This window comes from Muscardinus avellanarius (assembly GCF_963383645.1).
Source record: "Muscardinus avellanarius genome assembly, chromosome: 10".
Lineage (NCBI taxonomy): Eukaryota > Metazoa > Chordata > Mammalia > Rodentia > Gliridae > Muscardinus > Muscardinus avellanarius.
Genome location: NC_137796.1, coordinates 6,407,939 through 6,421,961, shown reverse-complemented (window position 1 = coordinate 6,421,961; position 14,023 = coordinate 6,407,939). Strand labels below are relative to the sequence as shown.

The window sequence follows — 14,023 nt, the reverse complement described above, 5'->3', positions numbered from 1 at the left end:
CTCAAGCCAGTGCAGTATAATCCAACCTGTGCCCTAAAATATGTATTCTCAGCTTCTCTAGCTCATTGAGTGGGAAGAACAACATCACTACCAGTGTGTGGGCCACGTCGCAGGCCCTCTCCCCAAAGAAATACCGCCTGTGTCCTTTTTTTTCTCTAACAAGCACTGAATATAGTAAAAAAATAAAATAAAAAAAAATTACTGGTAATTTTTGTAATAGTAATGGCTTGAGATTTATAAAGTTCATCTTTGCATATCTGATAGAGGAACTCACGTATTCTGGGTGTCTCAGGAGGGGCCTGCTCATCTGTGCTGATAGACTTCTTTTCCTCTTATTACAATAGAAGGAAGTGCCAGTTTGATATTTACAGTCAAGGCAGTACTGGAAGCCAGAAGTGGAGGTGCACGCCTGTAATCCCAGTGCTTGGGAGGCTGAGACAGGAGGATCACAAGTTCACGGCCAGCCTCAGCAACTTACCAAGTCCTTCAGCAAATTAAAGAGACCCTGTTTCCAAATAAAAAAAAAATAAAGGTACCGGGAGCGAATTTGCACCGACCCAGCAGTTGCGGTTCTCACAGGTCCATCCTCAGCTCCACCATGTTTCCCTTGGCCAAAAATGCACTGAGTCGTCTGCAAGTTTGAGGCATTCAGCAAGCAGTGGCAAGGCAGAGCCACCAGAGCCACCAGAAACGAGCACCTGATTTCCATGACAAGTATGGCAATGCTGTATTAGCAGGTGGAGCCACTTTCTGTATTTCCACGTGGACATACACAGCAACACAAATTGGAATAGAATGGAACCTGTCTCCTGTCGGCCGAGTCACCCCAAAGGAATGGAGAGATCAGTAATCATGCCAGCTGGTGTAATACCGAATTGTCTCCAAAGGAATGCATGATCAACGCCAAGTAAAAGCATATGTACCTATAAAAATCAGGCAGACTGAAAAAAATAAAGTACACTTAAACCACACACACACAAAAAATAAAACAGGGCTGAGGTAGCTCAGAGGTAGAATGCCTCTGGGTTCAGTCCTCCAAGTACCACAAAAAGTAAGTAAATAAATAAGTAAATAAAGATAGGAAGAAAGAGAATGAATGAATGAATGATGGAGAAATGGGAATTTACAACTTTTCCAGGTAATAGAACTTTTCCTCTTTGAAACAAACATGATATGTATCTGGATGAGCTTCTGTACTCCTCTGTCAGGAGATATTTGTCGACCTCGCTCTGGGTTATTTAGTGGGCATCTCTGCATACGTAGCTCGTGTCAGCAACTGATGCAAAAAGAAGACACGAGGATGCCACGTGTGGGGGTGCATGCCTGTAATCCCAGCAACTCAGGAGGCTGCGGCGAGAGGACCGCAAGTTCAAGGCCGGCCTTTGAAATTTGTCTCAAAATAAAATAAAAATAAAAAGGGCTGGAGTTGAAGCCCAGTGGTACAGTGCCCTGGATTCCATCCCCTGTAAAACACACATACACACACACACACACACACACACACGCATGCGCGTGTGCGATGATAGACCTTTGGGTATACAGAAGATGAGATTTCCCAAGGTTCTATGTATAGCGCATGTCATTTCCCTCTGTTTATAAAGGATCTTGGGCCTGTGGGTCCATGAGTTTTGATTGGCAAGGTAGTAGGATGGCGTCTCAATTGAATGGTCTTGAGAAGACTTGTAAGGTCTCACGGAGCTAGAAGGCCAACAGTAATTCATCTCTAAGGGCAAGTGGGCCATTTAAAGACCTCATTGAATACCCATGATCCTTTTGTCTCTGCCATCTTGAGATTTTCTCCCTATGGTCTCAAGATAATGGCCAAAGTTCCAGGTGTTTGAGATCAGACAATGTCCAGCAAACAAAAGAACCCATCTCTGTGTGTCTCTTTTTGTTAGCAAGGAGGCCTCTCCCAATGTGACTTAGAGCCTGCCATTCATTGGGTGGGGGAGGGGGAGGTCCTGGGGATTGACCCCAGGGATGTTTTAATTCTGAACTACATCCCTAGGCCTTTTTCTTTTCTTTTTTTTTCTGGTTTTTTTTTTTTTTTTTTTTTGGTGGTGGTGGTGGTATCGGGGATGGAACAGAACCCAGGGGCCTTCTACCTTCGGGCTATACTCTCAGACCTATTTTTTATATTTTATTTGGAAACAGGTTCTCTTAAGCCAGCTGAGGCTGGCTTCAAACCTGCGTGATCCTCCTGTCTCAGCCTCCCAAGTGCAGGGATTACAAGTGTGCACCACCACGCCCGATCCTAGGCCTTTTTTGAAACAGGGTTTCACTGAGTTGCCTAAGATCTCTCTCCCTAAGTTGCTGAGGCTGGCCTCTAACCTGCAGTCGTCCTGTCCCAGCTGTCCAAGTACTGGGATTACAGGTGCTTACCACCATGCCCAGCTCCTCCGTTCATTTTTTTACTGGCTCAACCCAGCCAGATATCAAGGGAAAGGATTACCATTCCTTAACGGATTACTATACTAAATGGATGACAGTTACTAAATAGATGACCATTACTAAGACAAACCAGGATTTACCTTGAAGTGTACACAGTAGTTCTGTGGGACTAACCCTAATGCTACCCAAGCAGGGTCAGGTTTCTCATAGCAAAGAGGAAATCATGGGATGGATTTGGAGCAGACACCTCTAGTATCTGCTACAGGGAGTGTGTACCAGGAAGGACAAGACAGGGGTGAACTGGAAGGGATGCTGGCAGCTCACCTCTGTGTTGGGGAGGGAAATGTACACTCCTCCATACCAACCGCTGGAAGCCCTTTATCTTCCACAACTGTCTGTGGTCCTCACAGTTGACAGCATGGTTGTCAAGTTTTGGAATCAGGGAGAAGTTTAAAAACGCTGATGCCCTTGTCCCAGCCCAGAGATTGTGATGTGTTTGGGGTGAAGTCTGGGGGTTCTAGCATTCAGCTAAGGCTGAGGACCACCAGTGGAGATCGTAATTCCCAGAGTAGTGTGTAAGGACCGCTCACCGTGAGCGGGGCACTTCAATGCCTAGTGCAGATGCTCAGAGAAACCGCAGTGCACACTAAAGGCGCCTGTGTAGCCTTTTTTTTATTTTTTTTCATTACTGGGGATGGAACCCAGGGGCATTCTACCTCTGAGCTATACCCCCAGCCCCTTTTTTAATTCTTTGTTTTGAAACAGGGTCTCACTAAGTTTCAGAGGCCTCACTAAGTAGCTGAGGCTGGCATCAAACCTGCGATCCTTCTGTCTCAGCCTCCCAGGTACTGGGATTACAAGTGTGCACCACCTCACCAGGCTGAAGTGAAACCTTTTCTAAGCCAGAAGTTCCCGTGGTCCATTCTTTTCTTTTCTTTTCTTTTTTCTTTTTTTTTTTTTTTTTTTGAGGGTGACACCTACTACAGATTGAACTGTGCCCCTCAAAGAGAAAAGTCAAAGTCCTAACTTTCACTGTTTCAGAGTGTGAGCATATTGGGCAATAGAGTGCTGTGATACAATCAGCTACCTAAGGTCAGACTGCTGTTGGGTAGATCCTGAGTCCAGTATGATCGACTAGGGTCCTGATAAGAAGAGGAAATAGGGGCAGTTGCTGCATGACAGATGGGGTGATGGATCTACAAGCCAGGGCTCGCTGGAAGCACCAGAAGCCAAACAGGCTCAGATTCTTCTTTAGCGTCCCAGAGGGATCGCAGCAGAGCCAACACCTTGGCTTCAGGCCTCCGGCCTCTGGAACCATGACACAATTATTTTCTATTGTTTTAAGTCACTGGTTTGTGAGAGTTTGTTCCAGCCATGTCCCTGGGCCACTGAGAGGACATCACAAGCATTTCTTGGAGAAGCCCAGAACCAAAACTATTCAAGGCCAGGCATGGTGGTGCACGCTTGGAATCCCAGCATTCTGGAGGCTGAAACAGGAGGATCCGGGTTCTCTGCCAGCCTCAACTACTTAGTGAGGCCCTTTGCAACTCAGTGAGACCCTGTTTCAAAATAAAGAATAAAAAATAGTGCTGGGGGTATAGCTCGAAGGTTGAATGCCCTGGGTTCCATCCCTAGTACCACACACAATATATATATGTGTGTGTGTGTGTGTGTGTGTGTGTGTGTGTGTGTGTGTGTATATATTCCAAAGTATATTTACATATATAAACAAATATATTTTATATATAAATATATATTTATATATAAATATATATAAATATAAAATTATATATGTATATATAACTATTCAAAAGTAAACCCAACTGCCAAAAAGATGAAATAATTACTCCCCCAGATAAGATGGTTTTCTATTATATATAATATATTTATTTTATTTCTAGGAGGAAATACATTTCAGCAAGCAAACTCTCAGAGTAGCAGCAATTTTACTGATGCTATGTATGTATTCTTACATGTTTGCAATTTTACTGTACGCATGTATGTATTCTTACATGTTTATTTGCTGGGCTCAGTAATTCTTCTACTAACGCAAAAACTAATACTCTGGAGAGACTATAAAATCACTGGTAAGCACAGGCCCATCCTCTGGTCTTCTGGTGGGTGGACGGTCCTGTGTGGGTGAACAGCTTACACCTTGGACAGAGTCTGCTCCGGTTGAGCGGGCCCAGCCCTGGAGGGTGCCTCAGGCTGCCCACCATCTTTCTGAGGCCCCTCTCTTCTGCCTCTAATTCCCAGGAAACTGAATATTTTCATCAGGAGCAAATCAACAATCTCTTCTTCCTCTGACAGCTGCAAGGGAGGAAAAAAAAACAAGCAATGTATTTGTAACCATCCTTCCTGCAGACTCCTTTCTAAGGGGAGACCATGGTTTTATTGTCCTGTTTGGTCCCAGCCTAAGGTCAAATCATTATTATTATTATTATTATTATTATTATTATTATTATTATTTGGTGGTACTGGGGGGGGGACCAGGGGCTTTTCTACCTCTGGGCTACACTCCCAGACCTATTTTATATTTTATTTGGAAACAGGGTCTAAGTTACTGAGAGCCTCACTTGGTAACTGAGGCTGGCTTTGAACCTGCGCGATCCTCCTGTCTCAGCCTCCCCAGCGCGGGGATTACAAGCGTGCGCCCCCACGCCCGACCAGATCACTATTTTAGTTGCTCTAGGGTTGGGGTGGCTCCTTCTGGGGCTGCCAAGAGCGTTTGCTCCCTCTTTTGTCCCAGTAGATTTCCTCTTCCTCTCTAACTACGCATGCCTGGGTTTTCCTGGCATCCGTTTGTTTATTTATTTATTTATTTATTTATTTATGTATTTATGTTTTATTTATGTTTTATTTATTTATGAAACTGGGGATTGAACCCAGGGTCATTCCACCTCTGAGCTACATTCTTAGTCCTAATTTTTTTAATTTTTATTTTGAAATGGGGCCTCACCAGGTTGCCTCAGCAACTTAGCGAGGCCCTCTGCAATTTAGTGAGATCCTGTTTCAAAATAAAAAATAAAATAGGGGTGGGGGTGTAGCTCAGAGGTAGATGGCTGCCTTGGATGCCATCCCAGTACAAGATAAAACAAGATTGGATGCTCTTCTGGACTGCGGGCGTAGGTGAAGGTCCTGGGAGGGCGATGCGACCTCCGCCCACACCCCTCACCTCCCACCTCACCCCCTGCATCTCTTCTTCTGACTATCCGTGTGTATCCTTCATTAATATTCTTCGTAATAAAGCGGTAAATGTGGTTTTCTGAGTTCTGTGAATGGAACTAACTCATTAAACTCAAGGAGGGAGTCGTGGGAACCCAACATCGAGCCGGCTGGTCAGAAACTTAGGCGACACCCTAACTTGTGTTTGGCATCTGAAGTGGTTGAGCCTGCCACCGGTGGGACCTGACACTGTCTCCAGGTACATAGGTCACAACTGAATTGAATTAGCGGACACCCAGTTGGTGTCCTCTGTGAAGGTGGAGTGGGGACAGCCCCACCCACGTCTGATCACAGGGGTGCTCTGCCTTGAAGGAGTGGAGTACTGGTCTACCCCTTGCCAGCACCGATCTGGGAGGCACACGCACAAGTGTGCTAATGACCACATACAAAAGGTAAGGGGCCACGATTCCTTTATCCTGTGGTCAGGAACTCCTGGAAAGCAGCTCTCTCTTTAAAAATTATCTTTTAGGGGGTATACAGAAGAGGGAAATACACCAAGTGATTGTGTGTGTGTGTGTGAGAGAGAGAGAGAGAGAGAGAGAGAGAGAGAGAGAGAGAGAGAGAGAGAGAAAGGAGAAAGAAACAGACAGACACTACAGACTGAACCCAGGGATGTTCTACCTCTGAGCTACAAACCCCAGCCCTTTTTTATTTTATTTTATTGTGTGTGAAATAGGGTCTCCCCACCTTGCTGAGAGTCTGTGTTTGCTGAGACTGATCTCAAACCTGCCATCTCCCTGCCTCAGCCTCCCAAGTACTGGTATTACAGGCATGGGCCACCATACTTGGTCTTTATTATCACCTTGAATTTCACTAGGATGTATACATTACACCAATAAAAAAAAAAAAAAGCTGGGCATGGTGGCGCACGCTTGTGATCCCAATACTTGGGAGGCTGAGACAGGAGGACCGCGCAGGTTCAGAGCCAGCCGTGGCAACTTAGGCTCTCAGCAACCTACTGAGATCCTGTTTCGAAATAAATAAAACCAGGCTGGGAGTATAGCTTGGAGGTAGAATACCTCTGAGTTCCATCCCCAGTGCCAACAGAAAATAAAACAATCCTTTAACATGATGGAGTACATCACCTTTTGCAATTTGGAAGAACAAGTCACTGCCCTTGGACAGGAATTGGAAAAAGAAACCACAGAAAAGCCTAACGATCTCTCTGCCAGGCACGCAGCTCAGGTAAGATTTTAAGGCATTCTTCCAGTCGGGAAGAAAAAGATGAGCTGTGTAGTCGCTCACCCTTCACTCTACCCCACCTCCAGGACAGGAGAAGAAAGCACGCATCCAAGTCAGGCAGCAGGTTCAAGCCCCGCCTCCCCCGCTCTCCAGCTCCTTAGTCCGGGCTAAATGGTCTCAACTCTCTGAGCCACGGGTCCTCCTCCTTGAAGCATTTACCTCACCCAGCTATTTGGGGGATTAAACAAACGTGTGAAAGCTTTCAGCACAACGTCTGTGGTGAAGAGAGTTCTCTGTAGGTGGGGGTGTAGGGTTAATTCTGGGGGGTGGGGGGGAGAGACTTGGCCGCCCTGAGCGGACGAGATTCAGACTCTCCTGCAGAGCCCTGGACCTTGGCTAGATAGAGCATCACTGGGTGATTTCAAAGGCACCAGCACCTGTATCATTACCCCCATGCTTCTGTTCATGTTGGTCTCAGAAGAGGCAGCCACCATTCCCAAAAGCCCCAGTGTGGTTCCAAGCTGCAGTCAGAGCTGAGCATCACTGGTGAGGTAAGTGGTCCAGAACCCGGAAGCAGGAGACACAGCCCTAGCCCCAGCTCCACCCCTCACCTGCGTGTCCTCTTGAGGAAGTCATTCTCTCCTGGGCCTCAGTTTCCCCTCCCGTAAAACTAGAACATTGAGCTCCGAATTTTCCTACATCTAAGCTGCTCAGGTGGTCATGTCACAGTTCAAAGCCAACAACCAGGGAAGGATAGGCCGAAATAACTCACCTGGCCATACTTCTGTTCCTCGCTGAAAGCCACCAGGATGACAGAGATAAACAGATTCAGTACCACAAACGTCATGAAGACAATGCAGGACCCAATTAGAAAGGAGCCAAGCACGGGGCTGTCTTCCAGGACCTGACAGGAAGAAGGCGAGTCACTCCTGGTGCGCTGCGTCCAACTGGCCGCTCCCCGTAGGAAGCCAGAGGGAAGCTGAGTCCTCAGCAATGGGCAGAGCTAGGAGCCAGGCAGGCCCCTCTGCCTGGGCCCGGAGTGCGAGCAGAGCCCTCAGAGCTGGCCTGGAGAGGGCTTGGGTGGTACCTCTGCCCACCACTATCTCCCCCAAACACAGGAGCCATCTCCAGCTGTGATCTGAACATCCCTGTTGGATACTCCCTACACTCCTGACTAGCCAGCGCCCAGTGTTCCTCTTGAGCAGTGGTACCCAGGGAGTTCACTGGGGGCTAGACATGGGGGGTTATTTGTCCAAAGCTTCCCTGTGCTTGAATTTACAGCAGGTCATGTCCCAAGAAGTGACCTGCAGGTGTGTGGGCAGGAAGAGGGGTTGCTACTTTTCCAAAGGCTGGGTATAGGTCCCAGTATCCGTGCCCGCCTCTTTCCCCATTACCTCCTCGTAGTTGAAGATGCCTAGCTGAAGGCTGATCATCGTTTCCGCCGCGTCAAAGAGGGTCTTGTAGGAACGGAGTTTCCAACCAAATATTAAGTTTGACTGTCATGGAAAGAGTTCTCGTGAACAGAGAAAGAAACGCGGACCTCCCCTCCCTAAATCTTTCCTGTGCTAGCCACTGCCTTGGCCTGGCCAAAATGTCCACGCCTACCCAGGTGTGCCCAGTTGTGTGCACAGGTCTGCTTCCATATGGGACATGTGTGTTTCTCTCCATGGGCAAGCCCACACATGTGTGCCAGTGCAGCAGGGTGCGTGTGTATCTCTGTGGGCATCCCACCTGCACACGTGTGCCGGGCAGGCTCAGACACCCACAGCCTCAGCTGCTGCTACAGTCCCGAGGGCGGCTCAAAGGCTCAGTAAGGAAACTGGGGTCCTGGGGCCCCAACATCTGCTCTGGAGGGGCTGGACTAGATGGACAATGAGCTTCTTTCCCCGGGGCAGTCTTCCCCCACGTCACCCCCACATTTCCCTTCACCATGACCACCCAAGACTTTCCCAGGGCTGTAGTGTCAGAGAAAGGCCTGATGCCCCTGACTCTGAGTTGGTGGCTTCTGTACAGAGGACACTGTAATGTCCTTGCAGCTAGTAGAGGACCAAAGAAGTCTATACGGGTTAGGGCATTTATTTTTTTTTTAATTTTTTTTATTTATTAGGGTACTAGGGATGGAACTCAGGGGCATTTTATCTTCAAGCTATACCCACAGCCCTATTTTTCTTTCTTTCTTTCTTTCTTTCTTTCTTTCTTTCTTTCTTTCTTTCTTTCTTTCTTTCCCTTTCTTTCTTTCTTTCTTTCTCTCTTTCTTTCTTGTGGTGCTGGGGATGGAACCCAGAAGTTTTCTACCTCTAGGCTCCCAGACCTATTTTATACTTTATTTGAAAATAGGGTCTCACTAAGTTGCTGAGAGCCTCACTGAGTATCTCAGGCTGGCTTCGAACCTGCGTGATCCACCCGTCTCAGCCTCCCAGGTACTGGGATTACAAGCGTGCGCCACCGCGCCCGGCTTTATTCTTTATTTTTTGAAACAGGGTCTTGCTGAGTTGCAGAGGACCTCACTAAGTAGCTGAGGCTGGCCACAAACCACGATCCTTCTGTCTCAGCCTCCCCAAATGCTGGGATTACAAGCATGTGCCACCATGTCTGGCTTGGGTTAAGGCATTTAGACGGGGTACTCCCCCCCAAAAAAAAACATGCCTTTCACCATATACTCCCACCACTCCATCAGGGCACCCATCCTGCTTATGAAGGTGGGGCCAGGGATTGGCAGAGGGGTCCGGGTGGCAGGGTGAGGGCTACACACTGGCGTGAGGTGTAAGGGTTCCCTGGGGCCTAGGATAGAGGACAATATGGTGGAGGATGGTCAGGGGACGATGGGAGGTAAGAGGCTGGGTAGAGCCAGCGTGACAATGCTAAGGGGTCAGAATGCAGAGAGGGTCACTCCGGGGCTGAAGCGTCAGGGTCAGCAGGGACCGGGGGTGGTGGGCATCACGGAGGCAGTGAATATCAGTGCTGGGATGTGAATTTGGATAGAGATGGGGTGTGGCCGGAATCAAGAGAGGGCTTTGTTTTTGTACTGCTTGATAACAGGAAGGAGTTGGGCTTTTAAAGCTTGGGTTGTTTTTCTTGTGTTTGCTAGTCACAATAGGGAGACTGTTAAAAGGCCTTCAGTGTAAAGGGGTGGATGAAGCGGGTTGGTCCTACTAAGATCCTGCCTCGTGTCCAGGGCGGCAGGTGCTAGGCTCTGAACAGATGCAGCCCTGCATCCTCATCTCTCCCCTAGCTCCAGGACAGGGATGACCCAGCTCACCCACTGGCACAGTGGGAATGCTCTGTGCTCATCTGGGAATTCGCCCTGTGCCTTCTGAACGTGCAGGCTGTCAGGAGAACTGGCACACCCAGGCAGGGTCTAGCTGCACAAAGGAGCCCTTCATGGGAGGGAAGTGGGCCTCTCCATCCCAGAGTCTGTGCCTCGTCATTCCGACTCAACCAAGGTCTCCAGTCCTTGCCATTTAAGATGGCCATTCCACACACTCCCAGCTAAAAGACCCTGGATTCAGAAGGTCCACCATCTCCCTCAGATTCCTAGGGTCTCCCTAACTCAAACTGTCCACCCCACACCAAGTAGCCTTAAGGATCAGCCTAAAGCAGCCAACTCACCGCAATGGAATAAGCCAGGAGCATGATAAAAATGACGATGATAAACCCCGAAATGTCACCCCAGGCGCGGCGCAGGGCTGAGGTGATCATGTGCATTTTGGGATTCAACCTGAGCAGATGCCAGAGCTTCACTGTGGACAGGAGGACCAGGAAGGCGATGATGTATCCGAGGGCGGCATCGGCTACCGCTGTCTCACTGAAGCTGATGCCCCTGGGGAAGCCTGGGTCTCAGAGACCATGAGCAATACAGCTGGAACCCATCTGGATACAGGATCAGACTCCCCACCATCTCTCTCTCTCTCTCTCTCTCTCTCTCTCTCTCTCTCTCTCTCTCTCTCTCTGTGGTGCTGGGGATGGAACCCTTCTACCTTCGGGCTACACTCCCAGACCTTTTTTTTTTTAATATTTGGAAACAGGATCTCTTAAGCCAGCTGAGGCTGGCTTCAAACCTGTGCAATCCTCCTGTCTCTGCCTCCCAAGTGCGGGGATTACAAGCATGTGCCATCATGCCCGGCTCCCCACCATCTCTTGATGCAGGATTAGACTCTGCACCATCTCGGGATGCAGGATTAGATCTCATGATTGCAGAGGCCATCATATCTAGAAATAGGTCTGGGAGTCAAAGTGGTCCCGATTTCCCTAGCTAGGTGGTGGTAATGGTGGTGATGTCGATGGTGGTTATGATATGATGACAGTGATGATGGTGATGGTCATGACATTGGTGATGGTGGTGATGGTGCTGATGATAGCAATGTTGATGCTCATGATAGCGATGATGATGGCATTGGTCCTGATGCTGCTGATGCTAGTGATGATGCAGCGGTGGTTGGTGGTGATGATTGTGATGGTGGTAGTGATAATGGCAAAGGGGATGAGAAAGATGCTGTTGGTGATAAGGGTGGGGATGAAGATGATAGTGATGGTAATGACATGGGTGGTGGTGATAACGATAGTGGTGATGTTGGTGATGACGATGTTAAAGATGGTAATGAAGGTGGTGGTGATGAAGATGATGAGGAGGTCCCAAAGTGGGGGGGGCTTTATATTTTTTTTGGTACTGGGAATGGAACCCAGGGACATTCTACCTCCGAGCTACACTCCCAGCCCTATTTTTTATTTTTTATTTTGAAACAGGATCTTACTAAGTAGCTGAGGCTGTCCACAAACCATGATCCTCCTGTCTCAGCCTCCAGAATGCTGGGATTACAAGAATGCACCATCATGCCCGGCTTGGGGAGGGGGCTTTAACTAGCGGTCTCAATCTTTTTTCTTCTTGTGGCAGTGGGATGGAACCCAGGACCTCACATGTGCTAGGTAAATGCTCTGCCAGAGAGCTACATCCTGGCCCAGCGGTCTTGATTGATGGCTGCCACTTACCCCTCCTTGTGGACCCGGTAGCGCTGCAGGTCTCGCTCTGCCAGAACAGCCCTCTTCACAAACACCGCCAGGGCGCTCCAGCTGGCCAGGATAATGGCCAGCTCCAGAAGATTCCACTGGCTGCAGAAGTAGCCCCACTTCTGCCTCCTCATGAGCTTGCCCTGGGAAAGGAGCCCAAGGTTCTGCCGAAGGCTGTGGCCACTGCCCCTTCGCCCTCCCCACCGGAGGGCCCCCTGGCAGGGGGGTGATGATCCCGGGAAGACCCTGCAGCCCCACCCCCGCCCACAGAGTACCCAAGGCCCCTCCAAACTTTGCACACAGACCCATCTGCTTCCATTCCACACCTAGCCCCAGCTGCAGGATTTGCAAGATTTGTAAGAGTAAATACAATATCTAATAAAACATTTCATTCTCTCTGATATAAAAGGGGGCAGAAGGGAGAGACTGGCTTCCCAAGCCCATTTTTCTTTTCTTTTCTTTCTTTTTTTCGGTACTGGAGATGGAACCCAGCGGCATTGTACACTCCGAGCCATTTTCAACCCCAGGAAATGGCCCTTTCTAGATACTTTTTCTCTGGACCGCATTCCCCTGACTCCTTTTATAAGGACTTTCCTTGCAAGGTGCATCACCTTGCTAAGTAAATTCCCTATTTGTGCTTTTTTATGCATCAATGTTTTCCATGCAGAGGAGCAAGAATTAAAGTATCATGAGATAATGTTAAAATCGCCCACCCAGCAAGAGTCTCAGCTAAGCAGAAACAGGACCGATGCTCCCCTCCCGGGGTGACAGATCCTGGGAGTGCCACCTTGCTCCTTCCTGTGCCCAGGCTGTGGACAGCAGCTGGGGTCAGCCCTTGGGACCCACAGCAGGACCACAAGTTGTCAGTGCAAACACCAGAGGCCAAGCCTTACCCAGGCCTTGCCTTCTTCAGGCTCCACCCCAAGCAGGGAGGGATGGAGGACCCAGGGCCTGCTACTGCCTTCCCACCCCAGCCCCAGCCCCTCACCTGCACCACCATGTAGTAGAAGAGGAAGACAAAGTAAAGGAGCTCCGCGGCCACCACAAAGGGGTGCCAGCCATCGGTGAAGGGGTACAGACGGAGGCTCTGCAGGGCTGCGTGTGCAAAGAAGGTTCCTGGGAAGCAGAGCGCACACTGCTTAGTACTGCGTGCTGTGTATGGACACCAGGACCTCAAACAGGCTAAGCACATACTTTATACCCCCAGACCCCAAGCCCGATGTGTGTGTGTGTGTGTGTGTGTTCCTGGGAATTGAACACAGGGATATTCTACCTCTGAGCTACAGCCCCAAACTAAATAAAAAATATTTTATCTTTTTTTTTTTACTTTGAAACAGGGTCTCAGTAAGTTGTGGAGGACCTCACTAAGCTGCTGAGGCTGGCCACAAACCTATCATCCTCCTGTCTCAGCCTCCCAAGTACTAGAATTGTAGGTGTGTGCCACCACATACCTGCCCAGCTTCAATATTTTTTAAATGCACAAACATGTAATACTTTTATAATGAAAAATATAATTTGTATGTGCGTGTGTGTGTGTGTGTGTGTGTGTGTGTGTGTGTGTGTTAGATTTGAGATGTACAGTGTACTTCCCACTGTGGATTGGTTTTCCAAGTTGTAAAATATTCCTTTTGGTGACACCTTGGGGGCCATCTCCCCTCAGCCCCTCCTCGCCCCTCCCTACCACACGCGCAATGCAGGGGAAGCTCAGAGACAGAGATGGAGAAGCTGGCTTTAGATTCTAGGTGGTAACTTGGGAGAAAGGGCCAGAGAGAAGAGGGCAAGGGGACTGGGGAAGTTCTAATGCTTTGCCTTTGGGGGAGCCAGGGATTCACAGCATCAAGGAGGACTGAGAGCCACCCTCTGACTTTCCAAACACCGATTTTCTCTGGAGCCCTGGCTCTGGGCCAGCGGGGCCCAGCCAGGAGCCTGGGACCCAGCCTAGAGGGAGGGGCTTCGTGCCAGCAGCCCACCCAGCGCACTGGTCTCCAGGGTCAGCGTGACGATGCAGAAGAGGTTGACGTTGGCGTTGTAGACGGTGAACTCCACGAACACGGCTCTGGTCAGGGAGTCCAGCCAGGTGTTGTCAAAGAGGTACTGGAGAAGTCTGTGGAAAAGAGGGGTGTTTGGGGCATCTCCACCCCGCAGGGGCTCCGTGCACCCCAGCCCTGGACAAGGCCAGGCTTCCTGTCTAACCCGTCTTCCGATGCCCCCCTCCACTCAC

General features: G+C 49.1%; 1 protein-coding gene and 1 pseudogene across 2 annotated transcripts in view; one reads left to right on the top strand and one right to left on the bottom strand.

Annotated features, from left to right (window-relative positions):
• Positions 1 to 598: 598 nt before the first annotated feature.
• Positions 599 to 850, top strand: LOC308269156 (cytochrome c oxidase subunit 7B, mitochondrial-like; annotated as a pseudogene). The gene has a single exon. The product of its transcript is annotated as a cytochrome c oxidase subunit 7B, mitochondrial-like (transcript).
• A 3,689-nt stretch (positions 851 to 4,539) lies between these two features.
• PKD1L3 (polycystin 1 like 3, transient receptor potential channel interacting) overlaps positions 4,540 to 14,023 on the bottom strand; it is a gene marked incomplete at both ends in the record, with an annotated part of 90,450 nt that continues 80,966 nt past the window's right edge. The window contains 7 exons of the mRNA XM_080703463.1: positions 4,540 to 4,701; positions 7,571 to 7,702; positions 8,193 to 8,294; positions 10,408 to 10,618; positions 11,785 to 11,945; positions 12,791 to 12,918; positions 13,773 to 13,906. Coding sequence (XP_080559589.1) covers positions 4,540 to 4,701; positions 7,571 to 7,702; positions 8,193 to 8,294; positions 10,408 to 10,618; positions 11,785 to 11,945; positions 12,791 to 12,918; positions 13,773 to 13,906 — 1,030 coding nt within the window. The remainder of the gene's footprint in view (positions 4,702 to 7,570; positions 7,703 to 8,192; positions 8,295 to 10,407; positions 10,619 to 11,784; positions 11,946 to 12,790; positions 12,919 to 13,772; positions 13,907 to 14,023) is intronic.